This window comes from Pelodiscus sinensis, chromosome 3 (assembly GCF_052426305.1).
Source record: "Pelodiscus sinensis isolate ZL-2025 chromosome 3, ASM5242630v1, whole genome shotgun sequence".
Taxonomy (NCBI): Eukaryota; Metazoa; Chordata; order Testudines; family Trionychidae; genus Pelodiscus; species Pelodiscus sinensis.
The window spans coordinates 19,991,284-20,012,805 of NC_143054.1; the positions used below are offsets into that span (position 1 = coordinate 19,991,284).

Consider the following 21,522-nt stretch of genomic DNA (forward strand, 5'->3'; position numbering starts at 1 on the left):
GGTAAATGCACACATTTGGAGACTTTCTGAATTTCAGATTTTTCCAGCCACAGTTGTGTTTTCCAGCAGCAATATGGTGACATTTGAAGTGAAATGTAAAGGCGGTGACTGAGCAGAGCCAAGTCACAGAGCAATTGCCCTATGTTTAGGTGAATATATTAGTACAAGCTGTTTATTTGAGGAACCTTCCTCTCTCTTTTTGTGTCTGTTGCTCTGAACCTTTCAAATTGCACAGTTAATTCATGTTTATTAGGTGAGGCATTTCACGTTTTCTCCATATCAAGTTAATTGACATAGATCATAAAGTGGCTCATGACATTTCAAAGAGGAGAATATATGAAGTGTAAGGTTGTTTGGAGTTCATTATGTTAGTCACTCCTATTTTCTAGTGTGTCTGTGTGTATTTTTTCATGGTTAGATAGATATACAGCACGTGCACAATGCTTTGCAGATGTGACATGCAGTCTTTTCTCAGGAGTTCACTGCCTAAAGGCTCAAATCCAGAACGGTTAGCGATGGATGTAAATTAATGGCTCTGTACTTGGCATTAAAACACTAACGGATAACTCATGGGCCAAGAGCTGCTTTGTTCTCCCAACAGCAGTTGCTCTGCTCCCATCGGGAAGCATGGAGTGGTCCCATCACCTCTCTTGGAGCAGCATAGCTAGGAGAGCAAAGCAGCTAGGGCTGCCTCGCCCCATTTCCCCCAACCCCTATAGTCCCTCTCCCAGCTGCTGGCTGGCCCCTCCCACTCACAGAGTTTGTGGGACACATGACACTTCATGTCCCTGTGTGTTGCCTTTGGAGGGATGTAAACCAGCTGCAGAGGAACCCCAAAAAGGCTGCGTCTGTGGTTGCTCTCTGCTGCCCAGAGAAGGGAGATCAGGAGCTTTTGTTCTTGCTGCCTTGTAACACAAGAACAAGGGTTTGGACATCTTGGCTGTGTTTACACTGGGCCACTTATTCCGGAAAATCAGCCGCTTTTCTGGAATAAGCTGCGAGCTGTCTACACTGGTCCTTGAATTTCCGGAAAAGCAATGATGCTCTACTGTACAAAATCAGCCGCTATTCTGGAAAAACTATTCTGCTCCCGCTCGGGCATAAGTCCTTATTCCGGAACACTGTTCCGGAAAAGGGCCAGTGTAGACAGCCCAGTAGTCATTTCCGGAAAAAAGCCCCGATCGCGAAAATGGCGATTGGGGCTCTTTTCCGGAAAAGCGCGTCTACATTGGCCACAGACGCTTTTCTGGAAAAAGGGCTTTTCTGGAAAAGCAGCCTGCCAATGTAGATGCTCCTTTTCCGGAAAAACTGAAAACGGAATAGTATTCCATTTTAAGCATTTCCGGAAATTCATGCCAGTGTAGACACAGCCCTTCAGTATATTATGTCAGACTTTATGTCAGTTACATTTATCAACCACAGTTATAATCTCATTAAAAACAATTTTATATTGTTCTGATGTCTTACTTACCACAAAGCCATGCTGATTCATATTAATTAAGGGTCTATCCTTTTGATTATTTACTGATTTTAGCCAGAATTGATGTCAAGCTAACGGCCTATAGATACCCACAGTGTCCCATTTAACCTTTGAAAATATTGGCAAAATTATTAACTATTTTTAAAATTATTCTTCTGGAATTTACCCAGAATTTTTTAAAAAATTTGTTCCAGATCAACAACAGAGGTTCAGAGGGGGACGTGGCCAATTCTTTTTAAACTCCTTGATGCAGTTTATCCAGCTCTACAAATTTGAAAATGCTGAACTGTAGCAGCTGCTGTTTTAATATCAACCCTCATTACTACTGCATTAGAGAGGATTTCATTATCAATGTAAGCTGCAAATATGCCATTATGATATATTTTGAAAAATGTATCTTGCTATCTTTAGCCTTGTTTTTAAACAGGTTCCAAGTATCTGCGTTAGCCTGGGAGATCCACAGATATGAGAACATTTTTCCAATATAGCAATTTTCTTCCAGTGAGATCTTGTATATCTATGTAGATTCTTTCCCTTTGTAAATTAGTGTAGATTGAAATTAGAGTTTTCATGGAACTATTCATATTCATGCTTAGAGATGTTGGTTATTGTGTTTCAACAAAAATAGTTTCCCTACAGTCTGTTGCTGGTCTGCTTTCAAAATGATATAGGAATGTCGCATCACTGAAAGGTATGGGCCAGATTTTCAGAAGAGCTCAGCATCCAGTGGTTTCCATTCAGAATAATAGAAACTCCAGGGTGCAGAGTGATTCAGAAAACCTGGCTTTGTCTTAGGTTCTTAAATGGGAGCTGACCGCTTGTAAAACTTGCCCCTGGTAATTTATCTCCATCTCTTGGTTGGTAGGAGCTATATAATCCAAGAGCAGCCTGGTCCAAAGATCCTCAGAAAAGGAAACTTTCTCTACTTGATAATATTCTACCTAAAAATTATTTCAGAATGAGGGTACTTTTCTACTTGTTATAACTTCTTCTCTTGTTTTTTGAGACCCGGAAAGTATTTTAGTCCCTGTTAACTGATTTTTCTGCCCTAGTGTCTACAATTAAAGGCTGAATGATTCTTTGAGATGAATGTGCCCTACAGCAAATCCTTGTCACGGTTGTTTAGAGCTGGGTAGTCAGGTTGGGTTGAGTTGGATGGCTTAGATTACTCATTCGGCACGCCTCCTGCAGGGCAGATGAGACTGACCCTTTTGTCTTGTCTGTTATCATACCGCTTCAGAAAATGAACACTGTTGGAATAGAGAGAGAACAGCAGACAACATTTTGTTTTCTGTGTGAACCAGTGTGTGGAGGCTTTTTGTTTCACAGCAGTGATTTAAACGGAAGAGAATGCAGCAGTGACATTTTGTGTTCATTGCCATAGAACATTCCCATGCAGCTATAGTATGTAGTTTTCTAAAGACCAGTGACCATGAATGGTATGGTTGATACCAGCTCTGTTAGCCTTGGCTCCTGCAAGCTGCCGAAAGAAGTGCAGAGGCAAAGGACTAAGTATTTGCTCAGCCTTTGTGTAGAGAAGTCCTCACACAGTGTGAAGAAATGTGCACACTGCTCAGCATTACAGCCTGAACCGTGAGCACTGCTGTGTAGGGAGAATGTATGTGTGCTAAGGGTAGGGCCAGAAAGTAGCGGCATACGTGCTTTCCTAAGGAATGTAAGGGCAATTTTTAGGAAAGTCCATTAATCCTATTGCTAGTCAGATGCAGTGTCTTATTCAAATAGCCTTCAGATACCAGATACTAAGGTGGTGAGTGTAATCATAGAATCATGGAATACCAGAACTGGAAGGAACCTCAACAGGTCATCAAGTTCAGTCTCAGGCAATCATGGAGCTGTGTGAAGGAGAAATTAGTAACTGAGGCTGCCTGGGGGTCCAGAGATAGAAATGCTTCAGAAGGTTGCTAAGGGTGGCAGAGCCCCCCTAAAGGTGAAGGTGGGGATAGGCCCCTCCTTTTCCACCCAAGGGCCCGCTCACAGCCAAGCCAGAAGCCAGAGTGGCAGGGAGCCATGGACCTTCCACCTGCCTGGAGTGGGTGAGTCGAGAGCAGCCTGTCTCCGCCTCAGGGGGCCCTGGCCAAGGGTGGAAAGGTCTGCGGCTCCCAACAGTTTTTACCTGAAGCTAGCTCCGGCTGGGGTTCTGCAGCTTGACCAGGGTAAGAGCCATGTGGGCAGTTACGGGAAGCTGCACCGCAGACCTCCCCACCTGCCCAGGATGAGGGGATCAAGAACAGCCCATGTCCCCCATCATGCAGGTGGCGGGTCCTTTGCATGGCTCCCCATATCCCTGCCACTCCCCCCTCCCCCCACCACCACACACACACACACACACAGTCAAATCCTGGTAAGAGTCATGTAAAGCTGTGGGGAGTCACAGACTCTCCTGCCTTGGGCAGGGTTGGGGAATGTGTGGAAACAGGCTGGGGGCTGCTCTCAACCTCCTTGCCCCATCCAGGTGGAAGGTCCATAGCACCCCACATCTGGCTGCAGTGTCTGGGGCCTAACGATGTAAAATCCATTTAAAATTTTAACCAAACTACATGTTTAACCAGCTAACCAGCTCACTGCGGGTGGGGGTTCTGCTCCGGCCTGGCCAGGCGCTGGTTGCCCCAGTAAGGATGATGCTAAGGCAATGATTACCAGGTAACCAGTTAACTGATAGCCCTTTTCCATCCCAGTTAGGGCTCAAGTGGAAGAGGAGAGGCTGGGGCAGGACTCTATTAAAAAGTAAGTGGGTGGGATATGGCTGACTGGGCCCCCCTTTTCCAGCACCATGAAGATTCCCATGGAAAGCCTGCTGCTTCATGCCTCATGACACATGCTAGCTATAGTGTCACTATTAACCACTGGCAAAGTCAGACAGGACTCACAGATTTGTCAGACCGCTCTGTTTATTAGCAAAGCTGCTCTGCTAAATGCACCCAGAAAATGTGAGTCCCATACAAGGTTCAAACCCCTTGATTTATACAGTCAAAAGAAAGCCAAAATTAACAGGATTAAAAGAGGGGCAAAACTTCACATGATTAGTGTGAGGCTAGTCAAGTATCTTCATTTCCACATCAAGCACACAGCAATCTTCTGTCCATATCTCTTTGGTTATCTCAATTGCTTTCTCCCTAACACCTAATGTTCCTTTTCCTATTAACTCAGGCCCACCTGGCTAGCACTCTGATCTGCATACCTACAAACAACATTAACATACTTTTCTTCTTCCTGTTCAGAGACAAACAGTATTCCTTCAACTTATTCAATTATTACAGCATAATTCATCTTTCTCTTTCAGTATAATTCTTTCTACTTTCACACCACCCTCTGTTTGCCTCGCTGACTTCCCTTGTCGGGTCATGAGCCTTACTGGCAGATCCTGTTCTTTGCTCCTAGAAGACTGATCCCGGGATTTCTAGCTGTGCAGCATTTATATGCTTGTGTTTTTCCCCTCAGAATAACCCTATTGCAATTGCAGCGGGTCCCATGGACAGACTGGCTAAATACAGAACTGTGGGAATCTTTTATAGCTTAGATTCTGGTCTCAAGAAATCCACATTGCTAGTAAACATGAATCACTTGGTGTCCTTAGAAGGACAGTAAGGCGAAGCAGTTCCAGCATAAAGCAATAGCCTTTTCTTGTTCTTCCTGGTAATGTTTAGCACTTTCTGTGCTCTCTGCCCTAGGCAGGGGCGGCCCATGCGTATAGGCTGACTCGGCTGTCAAACGAAGCACCCAATGATGATGTCACACCACTGAAGGCTGAGGAGGCGGGGGCGCTAATTGCACATTACGCCTGGGGCGTGGGGGCGCTGATCGCGGACTTTGCCTGGGGCGCCAGCTACCAGCAGCCTGCCTCGGGCCTTGCAATTGTCCAGTGATGTATCCTGTAGGGATGTTAAAATGCATCTATTCAGGTAAACGTGTAATTGCTGGTAATTTCAATGGTTACATGTTTACATACAGGGTAGGAGGCAGCTCCCTCGGCAGGGTGGGGGAGCCGAAGCAATAGCGAGGAGTGGGGGGGGGCAAGCTGGTTCTCTGTGGGCTCCTTCCTGCTCAGATAGAAAGGCAGCAGCATGTGGGGGAGAGCTGCATGCAACCGGAAAGATTAATCGATGAGCCCAGACTCATCAGTTAACCGTTTACACGTTTTCACCATCACATCCCTAGTATCCTGGCAAAACTAAGGAATGGAACTGGGATGGTTTCTATTGCTACTCTAAACAGGGTTAAACATACATAGCTTGGGCCCGAATGCAAGTTTTTGCAGTTCAGTTCATTTTTTTTAATACACTGTGACAATGTAATTCTGACTCTACGCTCTTCCCCTGCCATACCCTGTCACTACAATGCTCTTAAGTCCTGTACTCTCAGAACCAGATCATGAGCTCCTTCTTCATCCGCTCACTTTCAAAGGAACAGCTTGTGCCAGTACCGCTTTCCATTGGAGGCAAGGGGTTCACAGTCTCAACCTTGGAACATTACAGCTAGCATTTTCTAAGAAGCTTAAAGGAGTGAGGTGCCCAAATCTCAATGTTATTTGGGCATCTAACGCCCTTAGGTTCTGTTGAGAATCCCAGCCTGCCTGTTCAGAAGTTGTAAAATGCTAAAAGCCATCAACTTCCATTGACTTAATCTGAGGCCAGGTCTATACTAAGGGAAAGCATCAAAGTAACTCTGGGTATGTCTGCACTGCAAAGTTAATTCAAAGTAACAGCTGTTATTTTGAATTAACTTTAATAGCGTCTATACATGCAAACTGCTATTTCAAAATTAATTCGAAATAGCGGAGTGCTAAATTCGAATTTGGTAAACCTCATTCTATGAGGAGTTACGCCAAATTTGAAATAGCTAATTCGAAATAAGTGCTGTGTAGACACTTAATTTGAATTAGCTGGGCTCCAGCCCTTCCCAGTTTCCCCTGGTGGCCACTCTCGGCCAAACCAGGAAAACTCCTCTCCTCTCCCCCAGCCCCGGAGCCCTTAAAGGGGTAGACTCTGGCCAGACTAGATGTGCCAGATCCAGACCTCATTTCACGAGGAGTAACGGTAGTTCGGAATAGGCACCCTAGTCCGAACTACCTAGTTCGAGCCCCGTGTAGCCGCGCTGCACGGGGTTCGAAGCAGCGAGGATTTAAAAATGGCGGCTCCCCGCTTATGCTAATGAAGCCCGGGAAATTCAAATCCCGGGCTTCATTAGCAAGTGCGGTATGCATACATTACCCCGCTAGTTCGAACTAGCGGGGTAGTGTAGACATACCCTTATAGTCCTAGCCTTCACAGCCTCCAGTGGCAAGGAGTTCCACAGGTTGACTACACGCTGTGTGAAGAACTTTCTTTTATTAGTTTTAAACCTGCTACCCATTAAACCCTGACATGACCTGACATCTCCGCACTAGATGGAGGAACGTGGCCATCTACGGCCGCATAGCGGCCACCATGGCCTAGAAAGGCCACAGGCACACCCAGGAGCAGGTGCGCCTGAAAATTAAAGAGCTTCATCAGGGGTATGCCAGAACCTCTCGGGGAAGCTCCTCAGCAGGGGCAGACACCTGCCCCAATTTTGATGCCCTGGACCGCATCCTGGGGAACGGTGACCATGACCAGGGCGTGGAGGAGGAGCCACCATGCCAGCAGGACCCCCGAGCAGTTCCAGGAGAGGAGTCAGCAGGGTCGTCCGGGGAGGCCACACTATGTAAGTGCCATCACTGTCCCTTTCCTGGGTGGAGAGGGGTGTGGGGAGGGAGACCAGGTACCGTGCGCGTGGCCCTTGCTTACCACGCATCATGCAGCGACCTGTGCATGTGCGAGCATGTGCCGTGCCACCCCTGGGTAGGTGGCTCCAGCTGTCTGCCACAGAGGGGCCATGGCCTGATAGCCACATGCATGTGTGAAGAGACCTGACATGCTCCTAACCCCAGGGCGGGACACAGCAGGATGCCGTCCCTTCACAAGCCCTCTCTAATATCTCCCCTGCACCTCACCCACACTATACACAGCACAAGGGCATGGGTGCGGTCTCGGGGCAGCTCCCACTCCCGGGGATAGCCGGACATTCCGACCATGGCCTCTGTGCAAGCACAGCAGCTCTGACGGTGCAGGGCACGGTCATCCTCACCTTGCAGAGGGGGGCTGCACTTCACCAATTGTGTCCCCAGGGAGAACTGACAACTTCTCTTCTTTCTCCACAGCTGCACCAGCTGCACATGCTGGCGCACCACTCCGCCCAGGACATGCTCCCGCACCCGAGGGCTCCACAGGACGACCACAACATGGTAGAGGTACCGAGAGCAGCATCTGGGGGCCCTGCGAGCCCTGACCTGCATTATGGAGCAGTGGGCACAGGAAGAACGGGAGATCTGGAGGGAGCTGCTTGCCCAGGATCGTGCCATCTGTACTCATCTGCAGACCCTGGTTCAGAGCATGCTGCCTCGTGCCGCTCCAGTGCCTGCTGCCTCCCCAGCTACCGTTCCTCCTCCCACTCCTTCTCCCCCTCCCGCCTTTCCCTCCTCAACCTCCTCACCCTCCTCCTCAATCTCCATACCCCCACCTCAACCTCCACACGCTCCTCCCCATCCCTCTGGGACGCCGGGGCCCCCGCACCTGCCGTTCTGGGAGACGTGGCCCAACGAGACCCCCCACGCCTGAGCACTGAGCTTCCTCTCCCCCTTCCTTCCCTTGCTTCTCCCTTCCAGCTCCCTCCTCCCAGTTTTCTCCCTCCCCTCTCCCACCCTCTTCTCCCGTCTCCTGCCTCCTTTCCCCAGTCTCCCCAGAGGTTCATTTCCCCCACCCCTCGCCGTTTTGTTAAATAAACAGAGTTTCTCTTTTTGAAAAAAAGTGTATTTTATTAGACATCAGGAAGGGGGGGCTAGGAAGGGGTAAGTGGAAGGGCGTGAGGGAGGAATGGGACACAAGCCTCCAGTGGGGCAGACCAGGGATACCGTTAGTGCTCCTCAGGGCAGAAGCTCTCCCGCAGGGGCCCCTGAATCCTGACAGCCCCCCGATGGACCTCCCGGATGGCAGCCTGCAGCAAGTGCAGCTGAGCTGATGTCAATGATCCCACGAGACGCACCGGCGTGCCCAGGGGCAGCTCTGGCTCCATGTGGCCGAGTGCTGTGGTGTCCCGAGTGCGGGCACTCAGGGCACTCCAAGACAGGACTGCTTTGCTATCCCTCATCAAGGTAGACAAGCAAGCGGGGAACCCTGAGAACTGTCTGTCCAGGTTGGGGGTAGGGTCCCTTTAAGCACGGAGCTCAGTTAGCCCCAGGCAGCAGCCCCACACACTAAGTCCTAACCTGATGCTCTGCCGGCACTGGTTCCGGCCAGCCTTAACTTTGGTTCAGGGTCCACTCAGTGTGGACGTGCTATTTTGGAATAGCAAAATGCGTTATTTCGAATTATCTTAATTCAAATGAACTATTTCGAATTAAGTTAACTCGAATTAACGCTGTAGTGTAGACATACCCTCTGTGAATAGCGTAGCTGGAGTTGACGTACCTTAGTTAGAATTTCCATAGTATGCCCACTGCGGAAGGTCAATGGGAGAAACTCCCCTGTTGGCTTCCCTTACTCCTTGTGGCTTGGTGAAGCACTGGAGTCAATGGGGGCATGGCCAGCAGTTGATTTAGCAGATCTTTACTAGATCCACCAAATCAAACCTCGGGAGATCGATCTCTGCAGCTTCAATCTCCCAGTAAGTGGAGATAAGACCTGAGAGAGCTCAAACATCTCTGCTTCTGCTGACTTTAGTGGACTTATAGGAGATGCTTTTGCCAACTTCCAAGTCAAGCTTTTTTAAAAATAATAAAAAAAAAAAAAGAGCAATAATCTATTCCTCCCATGCCGTCAACGGCTTGTGCATGAATACAGAGTGAATAGAGCTATGCTGACTTACACTAGGTGAGAGAATCTGGCCCAGACAATGTGTGTGCTATATAGTTTGTTCAGGAGGAAATAATCATTTTTTGAAAGCTTTTTAATGATCCTCTGGAGGTTCTCTCTGCACATCAGAATTAGGACACATTGATGGGGTCTGTGTTTGGAAACACGGTTCAGTACATGTTTTGAGACTACAGAGATCTTCACTTTCCACAGCTGCCAATCTGCTACCTTATAACTAAACACCACAATCTGCTTTTAAAAATGAAAAATGCCAATGCAAATGCGCAATAAAAGCAAAAAGAAAACACACAATAACATCCAAATGGCTAAGTAAATGTCTTTCTGTTGCAATGTGCCTGGTGTTTCATCTTCACTCTTTCTATAGTATTTTGAAGATCACTTATATGGTGATCAATATATATTTGGTTTTTGTGCCATGTTGAAAGCAATTGCAGGACGAGAAAAGCTGCCTCCAGAACTCTCCCTCAGAATGTTTTAATGTTAAAATTTAAAATGTGCATCTTTTAAAATCCCTCTTAAAATCAAAATGGAACAAGTTGCTTGGCAATAATGGCTGAAATATGACAAGGTAATTGTCAGGTGGATGGATGAGTGGTTGCATCTAGCCAAATAAAGGGAAAAACTGAGTCTGAAGGGGATGGAAAAAAGGATTACAGAAACCATGCTGCAGAACTGCAGCTTTTACTATATGTGCTATCATCCTGGATCAGGGAGTGGGGGAGCTGGAAAGAAAATTACACATGAACTCCTGTATCTATTCAAGTATGTCCTAGGGATGGGAATGGTTAACCAGTTAACTGGTGAGCTTCATGGTTCCATTTAACTGGAGGGGGATAGAGCAGCTTCCTGCCTTCTGCAGCCCTTTGGCTGTGGTAGGCCTGGCCTGGACTGGGCATACCGCATGCAGGGGTGCTCCAGCCAGATGTAGCAGCCCCTGTTCATGGCAGGTGGGGCCGCTCCAGCCCAGCCAGGCTGGACCAGACTCCCCGCTCTCTTCCCCTTTAATCGGTAAACCGGTTAAACATTATGTTTGATTGGTTAACCAATCAAACAGGATTTTACATCCCTGCTGTTAGAAGGCTTGCATATTTGGAGAAAAATGAGCACTTTGTAACTCAGGAAAGAGACGTTAACGGATCTATCCACCTATCTTAGGTACCCAAATGGCTCCCAGCTCTGTAGTACTTGAGCAGCCTCAGTCTCTAATGTATTTCTCCTCAACACCTTTGTGAGCTGGGAAAGTGCTGCTATCTCCATTTTTCAGGTGGGGAACTGAGGCACAAAGAGATTAAGTATCTTGCCCATGGTCACACAAGAAGTTTGAGGCTGAGTAGCCTGGTCTCTTTCTTAACACTCTAATCCCAGCACCATGCCTGCCTCCCTCTCCCTGTACCACTGTAGCATCTGAACACCAAAATAAAAAAATTGAATTTGTTGCCATTTGAAATTGTTTAGCAAGATAAATTATTTCCTTGTCATTTCCCATCAGTGTGGTATATTTTCAAACATGCAGGCTGTGTCTACACTGGCATGAATTTCCGGAACTGCTTAAAACAGAATATATTCCGTTTTCAGTTTTTCCGGAAAAGGAGCATCTACATTGGCAGGCTGCTTTTCCGGAAAAGCCCTTTTTCCGGAAAAGCGTCTGTGGCCAATGTAGACGCGCTTTTCCGGAAAAGAGCCCCGATCGCCATTTTCGCGATCGGGGCTTTTTTCCAGAAAAGACTACTGGGCTGTCTACACTGGCCCTTTTCCGGAACAGTGTTCCGGAATAAGGACTTATGCCCGAGCGGGAGCAGAATAGTTTTTCCGGAATAGCAGCTGATTTTGTACAGTAGAGCATCGTTGCTTTTCCGGAAATTCAAGGGCCAGTGTAGACAGCTCGCAGCTTATTCCGGAAAAGCGGCTGATTTTCCGGAATAAGTGGCCCAGTGTAGACACAGCCGCAGTGATTAAGCACTACATATTGATCCTGGGTAGCCATCTAAAGTGCATCTTTTGCTGTTGCTAAGAGATGTGCAACAGGAGCAGACTATTCACTGGGGCTTATGGTTTGTTGATTATAAACTTGTATGAAAAGTAATTGGACTCCGCTTACCATCTCAGTGTGGCTTTAATCCGGTGTGTGCTTTAGCGGCCTGTGTAGCATGGCTCGGCTTGCAGGGAACACTGATCGAGGGTGCATGCTACCTTAGAATCATAGACTACTAGGACAGGAAGGGACCTCGAGAGGTCATTGAATCCAGTCCCCTGCCTTCATGGCAGGACCCAGTACTGTCTAGACCATCCTTGACAGACATTTATCTAACCTACTCTTAAATATCTCCAGAGATGGAGATTCCACAACCTCCCTAGGCAATTTATTCCAGTGTTTAACCACCCTGACAGGTAGGAACTCTTCTAGTGTCCAACCTAAACCTCCCTTGCTGCAGTTTAAGCCCATTGCTTCTTGTTCTATCCTCAGCGGCCAGGAAGAACAATTTTTCTCTCTCCTCCTTGTGACAACCTTTTAGGCTATGTCTAGACTGCAGGCTTCTTTCGAAAGAGGCTCTTTCGAAAGCATCTTTCGAAAGAGCCTCTTTCGAAAGATCGCGTCTAGACTGCAGGCGGATCTTTCGAAAGAGCAATCCGCTTTTTCGAAAGAGAGCACCCAGCGAGTCTGGATGCTCTCTTTCGAGGAAGCCCTATTTATATTGAAGAACGCCTTCTTTCGAAAGAGGAACTTTCGAAAGAAGGCGTTCTTCCTCGTGAAACGAGGTTTACCGCCATCGAAAGAAAAGCCGCGTTCTTTCGAAATTATTTTGAAAGAACGCGGCTTGAGTCTGGACGCAGGGGAAGTTTTTTCGGGAAAAGGCTACTTTTCCCGAAAAAACCCCTGAGTCTGGACACAGCCTTAGATACCTGAAAACCGCTATCATGTCCCCTCTCTGTCTTCGCTCTTCCAAACTAAACAAGCCCAGTTCTTTCAGTCTTCCTTCATAGGTTATGTTCTCTAAACCTTTAATCATTCTTGTTGCTCTTCTCTGGACCTTCTCCAATTTTTCCACATCTTTCTTGAAATGTGCTGCCCAGAACTGGACACAATAGTCCAACTGAAGCCTAATCAGCACAAAGAAGAGTGGAAGAATGACTTCTCGTCTCTTGCTCACAACACCTGTTAATGCATCCTAGAATCATGTTTGCTCTTTTTTGCAACAACGTCACACTGTTGACTCATATTTAGCTTGTGGTCCGCTATAACCCCTAGATCCCTTTCTGCTATACTCCTTCCTAGACAGTTGTAAGAGGAGGAATGGTCCCGCTATTGTGGGGAACTTTCCTGGCTTCTATACACCCCGGTGAAATGGACCAGCGAAAGGATGTGAGTCCCCGCTCCCATTTCCTTTACCCCACGGCCTCCCTGATCCTGAGGGCTCCCCCTCCACTCTCCTGAGTAGCAGAGCCCTTGAAACCCCAACAAGGCTGGGCCCAGGTTTTCTGGGGCTTAATCCCCGACCTTGTAGTCACTAGGGGCAGGAGTTAGGGTGTCCCCACTCCGAGGTGCTCTCTTTACACTGCAGGCCTTCTTGGCCCAGTGATCACTTCATAAGGTTCAAAGCAAATACAATTTATTAAACATCAACTGATTAAAGAGAAAAGAATAAGAAAAAATGAGAATGGTTAAATGAGAACACACAGCCCTGCTCTGTAGCACAGGGACATCAAAACAGCAGCCTGCAGAGTGTAAGGACAGTCCACAGTCTCTTCCTTAGAGGCCCCTTAGAGGCCTTGGATGTGCTGCAGGGGGGGCTGCAGGCTGGACACGCTTGATCTGGCAGCGACCACACAGCCTCAAGCTCTAAGTGGCCAGATCCCTCTCCCAGTCCAGAGCCTCTCCCCACACTTTGCAGTTCCCAGCTGCTCACCACATCCAGCTGCAGGCTGTGCTGCGTGGCCAGTCTCTAGCTTCTTGCGTTGCTTCTCTGTTCCTTTTGGCTCTCTGAGCACTGCCAGTCTGCTCAATACAGGGTCTGCGCTCCTTGAGCGGTGTGTGTCTGGCTCAGTCTGCAAAAACTGCCCCTCAGCACACAGCTTGCTTTGCTTGGGCTGTCTCTCAGCTCCCTGTTTTTGCAGGACGACTTCTGCACACTGCTTGCCCCCCTTGGGCAGTGTCTCAGCTCTCTGTTTGCTCAGAGAGAGCCAGAACAATCCTAGCTCACAGGGAGGACGGGTCCTGGCCTCTTGCTTTTCTCACTGGCCTGTCCAACTTGTCAATCAGGCTGAGCTGGAGTGTTGGCTGCTTTCCATTGTCTCTGGGGTCTGTCAGTCTCATGGACCCTTCCCCTGTTGACACTGGGAGCTGGCAAGCCAAAAAACTCCCACAGAGTTTAAGTAAGGGGCTAACAGTCCCCTTACACAGTCACTTCCCATTCCGTATTTGTGAAACTGATTGTTCCTTCCTAAGTGGAGCACTTTGCATTTGTCCTTATTAAACTTCATCCTGTTTACCTCAGACCATTTCTCTGATTTTTCCAGATCATTTTGAATTATGACCCTATCCTCCAAAGTAGTTGCAACCCCTCCCAGCTTGGTATCATCTGCAAGCTTAGTAAGTGTTCTCTCTATGCCGATATCTAAATGATTGATGAAGATATTGAATAGAATCGGTCCCAAAACACACCCCTGTGGAACCCCAATTGTTATACCTTTCCAGCAGGATTGTGAACCGTTAATAACTACTCTCTGGGAATGGTTTCCTTGTGAGAACATGACTATTGTATGTGTAGGTCTAGCTAACAGCAGATTCCATGCACATGGTTTGATGCCCTAATGAATTCTTTTGTTTTCAATTAAATTCTCTCATCCAAAGATTTTCTTTGGCCTTCCTTTTTTTCTGGCTTCCCACATCCCACCTCTCTTGAATTTTCCCCTTTGTTACCTCAGGCTGCCCTTCTCTAATGTGTGGTCCCTAGTAATAAATGTGACGGCTGCCTTAAAGCTTCAGCTAATACAGAACTGAGTGGCTCAGTGGTTTGTGAGGATGTCACAGTTGTTCTTCTCACTTTCTGTGGATGCCTCTGAGTATTTGAGGAAAATACACGGGCACTGGCTTCCACCTTTTGCCACAGTGCTCAGCTCCTGGCTCCACCCCCACGCTACCCCCTTCCACAAGGTCCAACCTTTGTCCCGCCTCTTTCTTGCCACCACTCCACCTTTTTCTGCCCAGTTCAGCCCTTTTCCTGCAGTGCATCCTATTTCTGCTCCTGCCTTTCCAGCACCTCCTGCATGCCATGAAACAACTGATCACAATGGGTAGAAGGCGCTGGGAGGGCGGGAGAGAGTTCATTGGCAGGTCTGCTGGCAAGGCAGGGCGCTGGGGGGAAGAGGGAAGAGATGGCTTCTGGTAGGTTCTGAACATCCACTAAATTTTTTCCATGGTGCACCCACGGAGTTCGCACCTATGGTCAGAGTGTTACAAAGACTAAAAGGATTTGGGCTCATGGGCCTGCCTTTCCCTCAGCTTCAAAGGTAGTGTTGATCCTGGAGAAGGCCCCTAGTGTCTGCAGCATGGCCAAATAAATCCATGCCAATCTGTGGCAGTCAAGCCATTCCCAGTGGTGCTGAAATGTATTCAGGAGTCTGCTGTTCTTATTCCCATATGAATGAACAGTTCTGAAAAGGAGAAAACAATTGTAACCAAATGTAACAATGTTGTAGTTTTTAATGTACTTCTTACTTCCATTTTTGTCTGAATTGCTTGATTGTTCTTATAACATAAGACATATCAGCTGACCTTTTTTCCTGTTTCTTGTACTTCTAGATCTAAAAAACATAAGAAGCCCACGCCTCCTGCAGCCAAGGAAGACAAGCCCAAGTTAACCATTTTTGATGAGGAATTAGATCCTGATGAAGGGTTATTTGACCCAGGGAAAGATTTTTTCTCTTCCAGTTCCAAGAAGAACTCATCAGCTAAAGAGAGTAAATATCTTCCATTTCCAATTATGGACAGTTAAGTTGTGGTCCCTAAAACTTCTGTAGAATCTTGTGTTTAAAATGGAATGGTGCAGTGTATGAAACTTTGTTTTTGATAAAGGAATGCTGGGCCAGACCTTCAGTTGTAAATTAGCTAGAGGTGCAAATAAACACGGCTTGCCATTGCAATAGCTTACTCTTTAGGCCTTTGGAACCCTCAGTTGTTAGGGGTCGGTAGTTGTCTAGCTGATGTTGACGGGTGAGTAAAACCAATAGCTCCTGCTAGTGCAGTGTATCAAGAATATATTTCTTAGCACTTTGTGGATTTTTACTTTAAATACAGAAGGCTTTTAATAAAAACAAGTTTTCTACAGAACATTTCCTGACACAGCTTGATTCCCCTGCCAACTGTCATATTGGTGATGTAGTTGACACTTGACTAAAGCTTTCTCATGATTCATTCTTTAGATCTGAAGTTATTTGAAGACCCAGACCTTGGTGGGACTGTTAAACTAGGCGACTCACTCCTGCTGCCAACGGCCTATGAGAACCAGGACTATGCACTAAGCACCAGTCTCAAAGAGGACACAGAGGAACTACTGAGGTATTCATCTATAATGGTCCTGTGCAATGTTCCCTCTAAGCTCTGCAGCATCACAGCTTCGATTAATCAGCCATGAATCTCTGACTAGGCAGGGCTGATTAATCACCTGTGAAGCTCTGCTGCCACGCAGCTTAGAGGGAACACTGGTCCTGTGGTAATGATGTCCGCTAGGCATTCTTGAGCAGGAAACAATTTATATCCCAAGCTGACAAACTCCAGGGCAAAGCTTAAAAAACATTCTGTCCTGGACGTGGATTGACATTCATACGAAGCAAGAAAAAGGCAGACGTGTGTTTAAAAGTTTGAAAACCAAACACAAAAACATCTTTATTAAAGCTTAATGATAACAAGCACCAACAAACTGTAGCAACTCTACTTTTTCAAGGTGCTTTACAAATAATCCTGAGGAGGGTAGATGGGTGGAAATGAAGGCATTTCCAAATGTGGAAATGAAGGCAGAGGAGTGTCCTGTCCAAGGGCGTGATGAACTCTTTTGAGAACTGAGATGAGAATTCTGCTCAAGCTGCTAGACCAGTGGCTTTCAAATGTTTTGTGTTGACAAGCCCTTTTGACACAGCAAGCCTCAGAGTGTGATCCCCCTTATAAATTAAAAACCGGAAGGCTTAATTCCATTGAACGAAGGCTCAGGATTTTCAGCCCCAAGGATCTGATGGCCCATGACTCATATGGGGTCGTCACGACCTCCAGTTGGAGAATTTCTGCCCTAGATTATGCTGCCTCTTTGTTTAAACAGTGTGTCTTATGACAGTCCTTTCTATTTTAATCAGAAGTATGCAAGATGTAAAATACCCACGTTTCAGGATTATCAGGAGGCTCTGAGATAGGTGGAAGCATTCATGATGAAGCTCTCCCTCTATCAAAAGTACTTAATATGGCACCAATTACCATAGTATCTGAGTGCCTCTCAATTTAATGTGTTTATCCTCCCAGAACGCCTGCTGAGGTAGTATTGCTGCGCCATTCATTCCCATATTATGAATAGAGAACTAAGGCTCAGAGAATATAAGGTCACGCAAGAAGTGTGTGGCAGTGCAGGGAGTAGAGTGTAGGTTTTCTGACTCCCATGCTCCCTGTGGGACCACCTTTTCTGTCATGCGGTTAGCTACCATCTAGCTTTTTAGTGTCTGACTTTAGTAACCAGTCCTAAGTGGAGATGAAAAATTCTGATGTGTGGTTTTAATCCCTTTTGGAACTGGGTGCTTTGCAACCGCCGTTGTTTATATAAATGCCTTAGTACTAACATTTCACAGCAGGAATACCTGTTTTAATTAATGCAGAGGCTAAGTCAGGTTATATGCCATCTCCTCTTACACATTGAGGGCACACCTGATGTTTACAAGTCCTGATGTGGCAAGACATAACTTGACTTACTGAAGTGGCATGTTGGGAGTGAACATACATATTCACAGCTTTTCATGTCTGCTTTATCTTTTGCGATTAATTTAGGCATAAAATGCTTGACCCAGATTGTTCATATGACTAGAACAAAAGTGCCTTATTTAGTGCAACTCTTTCATTAGCCCTGGAAGCAATGGAAATAAGCTGAGTATTTGTCATATTAATGCATTGTGTATTATACAGTCTTCCTAGCTCGGTCGCAAAGAAGCCCCCAAAACCTGCTTTTTGACTATCAGATAATGCATGTATATAGATTTGGTGTTGAAGAAGATAATTGAATTGCCACAGCTGGTGATAATGAAAAAAAGGGAGAAGATACTAATTCTTTAGTTTTTACTATTTTTTCTCCTAAATTGTCAAGGTGCCAGCATCTGTGCATTCAGCAGCTGACAGTACCAACATTCAGTTAGAAGCAAGTTGGTGCTGCCCATCTGAAAATCCACTGTGTTACCAGACTATAAAATGGCACAGGGAATCATTCTTGTTCTAAATCATGTCTCATCCTGGGTAGAAGTGAAAAAAAATAATGCCAGACATTACAGAGAGAAGGGACCAGGGCATCTAACAGCAGTGTGTATATGTGAGGCAGGGGGTTGCATTACTCGCATTAGATTTTAAATTGGCATGGGTTCTATTCTCTGAACACCAGGAGATGTAGCTACATAACCTTTCCAGGAATCAAGAGAACAGCAGTCCCCTTGTTTTATGCTTTCTTATATTAGGTGAGTAAACCCAGTGCCCTTCTTGTATGTTACATATGTAACTAAATTGACTCCACTGGGAAACTCTCTTTGAGGTTTCTGCTACCTGCAGATGCTTTCCTACAAGGATTGTGTGTCACAGTCAGATAATTGTTAATATGGACAATGATTATGATTTAGAGAGGCAAATAGCTCCCATCCCACTGGTGGCTTGGGGGCTATAGGGCAGCTGCTGCTTTCTCTTCCTGTGTAGCAGTAGCTCCTACTAATAGTAGGTTGATTGGCTCCTCCTCCTTGCTACCCACTTTCATAGGCCTCCAACCTCTCCCATACACTGAAGTACCCAGAGGTCTGTAAAAGGAGCTGGAGAGGAGAGGGAGGAGACTGCAGCTTGTGGCCACCAGAAGGAGTACCATGGATAACAGTTTGGGGGCTGCATGTTTGTTGCTTTTATAAAGGATCTTCTTTGAGGTCAGCTTTTCTGGACTCATAGCAAGTGTGTGTGGTGGTGATGGGGAGACTGGACGAGGTACTTCCCTCTGGATTCTGGCATTATGGCTTCATTCACTCTTTCCTGCCGTATGGGGCTTTCAAGTGCACTGCAGGCCTGAAACCTCATAACCCCACGGTCCTGCAGGGCAATACATTCTGGGTTGCCCCCAGAGGTATAAAAGAAAATCACAAATGAAATGTAGTGTTGATAAATGCAGAGTAATGCACATTGGAAAACATATATATGTGCGTATTTGTACATGTATATAATTGTTATATATATATAAAACGATGGAGTTAGTTGTTATTACTTAGATATCTTGGAGGCATTGTGGAAAATTCTGTGAAAACATCCATTCAATGTGCAGCAGCAGTCAATAAGGCTAACAGTGTTAGGAATCATAAAGAAAGGGGTAGACAATAAGAAAATATCATATTGCCTCTCTGTAAATCATGGTACACGCACATCTTGAATAGTGCATGCAGATCTGTTCACCACAACTCAAAAAGATATATTGGCATTGGAAAAAAATCAGAAAAGAGCAACAGTAATAGAACATATGAGGAATGATTATGAAACTTTTCAACTTTGGAAAAGAAATGACTAAAGGGGAATATAGAGATCTATAAAATCATGACTGGTGTGAAGAAAGTAAATAAGGAAATGTTATTTATTCCTTCTCATACCTCAAGAAGTAGGGGGTCACCAAATGAAATGAATAGGCAACAAGTTATTTAACAGGGTTTAAAAAAGAATTAGGCATGTTCAGGCAGGTTAGGTCCATCAGAGTCTATTAGCTAGGATGGGCAAGAATGGTGTCCTTACCCTCTATTTGTCAGAAGCTGGGAGTGGGCAAAAGGTGATGGATTGTTTGATGATTAACTGTTCTGGGGCATCTGGCATTGGCCACTGTCAGAAGGCAGGTTATTGGGCTAGATGGACCTTTGGTCTGATCCAGTATGGCTGTCTTTAAGTCCTTAAGTTCTGGGAATGAATAGAACTACCGTGGCTGGATCCAGCAGTGAGGTAGTTCCATCATACCCAACTGCCACCACCAGCAAGGAAAGAAGGGCATCCTTTCTCTTCTAGAAGACACAGTGCAAGAGGTAAAATGGTGCAACATACCCTATGGTTTGTCCCCTTTCAGCATGAGGGCGGAGAGGAAGGGCCCTGGCTACCAGGGATGATCCCACACGGTCAGACAAGATTGCTGATTTGTGGGTGCAAATGGGTTGGGTTAAAAGTACTGAAACTGGATTCTTAGTCCTAGGTTTGAGGATGGTCCAGTTGCCGCTTATAATACCAAGCACCTAGAGTTTTCACCTCCATAGTTTTGATGCTTGGTGCTATGGCTCTTTTTATTTCACATTAAAATTCACAAGATTGTTCTGTTTCCTTTTGATCCTAGTCACAGTTTATGTCAGTGTCATAACTCTTCATCTGATGTAGTGCTCCTTTTGATGCTAGTAATATTAGCAGGCTGGCATGCCAAGCTATGCCTGATTTGTGTTGCTAAAACTTTCAAGCTATGATATCTCAGGTTCCATGTGTCCTCCATCAGCCTAGGGACTCCTTCTGCAGATATGCAAATTCATGCACAGGGCAAAATGTGGCACAGGATTAATGCAATCAAGATCCTATGCCTCACTAATCTAAATTGTGATTGTCCAGTATGATGGATAATGTTTTTGATGGTGGGAAATATACAGTAAGTTGTCCTGAGAACATTGTGTTGGGACTGTGGCCTGAAGAGTGGCATGTTACAACACAGAAATGTTGTGTAGACATTTGTTACAACAGTGGAAGCGTTTTTTTCAATCAACACAGGCAATCCACCTCTCTGTCTACAGCAGCACCTGGGCTACAGGGAAGAAGCACCTCTCCCTGTCACAACAGTTCTGGGGCCAGTGCAAAGGGGGAGGTGCTTCTCCCTGGCCACAGCAGGGCCAGGGCGGCAGGAAAAGCATCTTTTCCCTCTGCAGCCCTGAGCACCTGCATAGCCCTAGATAGGCTGCTGTGTAGCCGCATAGCTTAGAGCAGGCCTGGGCAACATACGGCCTGCAGGCTGGATCCAGCCCGCCACACCATCAGATCCAGCCCACGGATGCTGTGGGGAGCCCCAGGCAGGCTCTCTGCTTGCCTTGCCCCACTTGTATACCGCTCAGAAATGCACTTTAAAACCTGAGCCCAGAGGGGAGGAGACAAAGCTTTAGGAGCTGCTCCTGCCCTCAGCACAATCCCAGACACTGGCCAGTGGGAGCTGCCTGTTTCAATAACAGGCAGCCACGAAGCACAAGGGGCTCCAGAGCACATGGCTGCAGCCTGTGTGTGGGCAGGGGAGGCAGGGAGGCTGGTTCAGGAACAGGCTGCTGGCTGGTAAGTCTCCTCGGCAGACCCTGCCTCTGGCACCCCAGCCCCTCCCTTCCCCAACCCTCAGCCTCCTATTCCTGCCCCACTACTCCATATACCCAAGTCCTCTGCCTCCTCCTTCACCCATAAGCCCTCCCAGATCTGGCTCCTCAATCCCCTGCCCCAGATCACAGTCCCTACCTGCCCCAGATCACAACCCAAACCCCTACACCACCGCCTGTACCCCAATTCACTGATCTATGTCACAGTCCAGCCCCCTGCACCTCAGTCTAGTGCCCCAGGTCACAAGTACCTCCTTCATCCAAACTCCCTCCCTTACCCCAAGCTCCCTTCTGCACCTAACCACCTCGGCACCTAAGGGAGACCCCGTACCTCCTCCTTTAATATCATGGAAGAGTGCGGCCCTTGACCACTTTCCAAATTCTTGGAGTGGCCCTCTGTAAAAAATTATTGCCCACCCCTGGCTTAGAGGGAACTTAGTTCATTGCTATTTTCATTTGCAGGGCTCGACAAACAATGTAATCTACTTGCACGTGGCGAGTAGATTACACCCCAGAAGGGCCGGCGCAGAACAATCTGCACATGCGCAGAATGAT

General features: G+C 46.7%; 1 protein-coding gene across 1 annotated transcript in view; it reads left to right on the forward strand.

The window, feature by feature from the left end:
* The window catches only part of HS1BP3 (HCLS1 binding protein 3), an 86,066-nt gene that overhangs the window by 46,682 nt on the left and 17,862 nt on the right, over positions 1 to 21,522 (forward strand). Inside the window, exons 5-6 of the mRNA XM_075923430.2 lie at positions 15,188 to 15,345; positions 15,808 to 15,943. Of these exons, the coding sequence (XP_075779545.2) occupies positions 15,188 to 15,345; positions 15,808 to 15,943 (294 nt within the window). The remainder of the gene's footprint in view (positions 1 to 15,187; positions 15,346 to 15,807; positions 15,944 to 21,522) is intronic.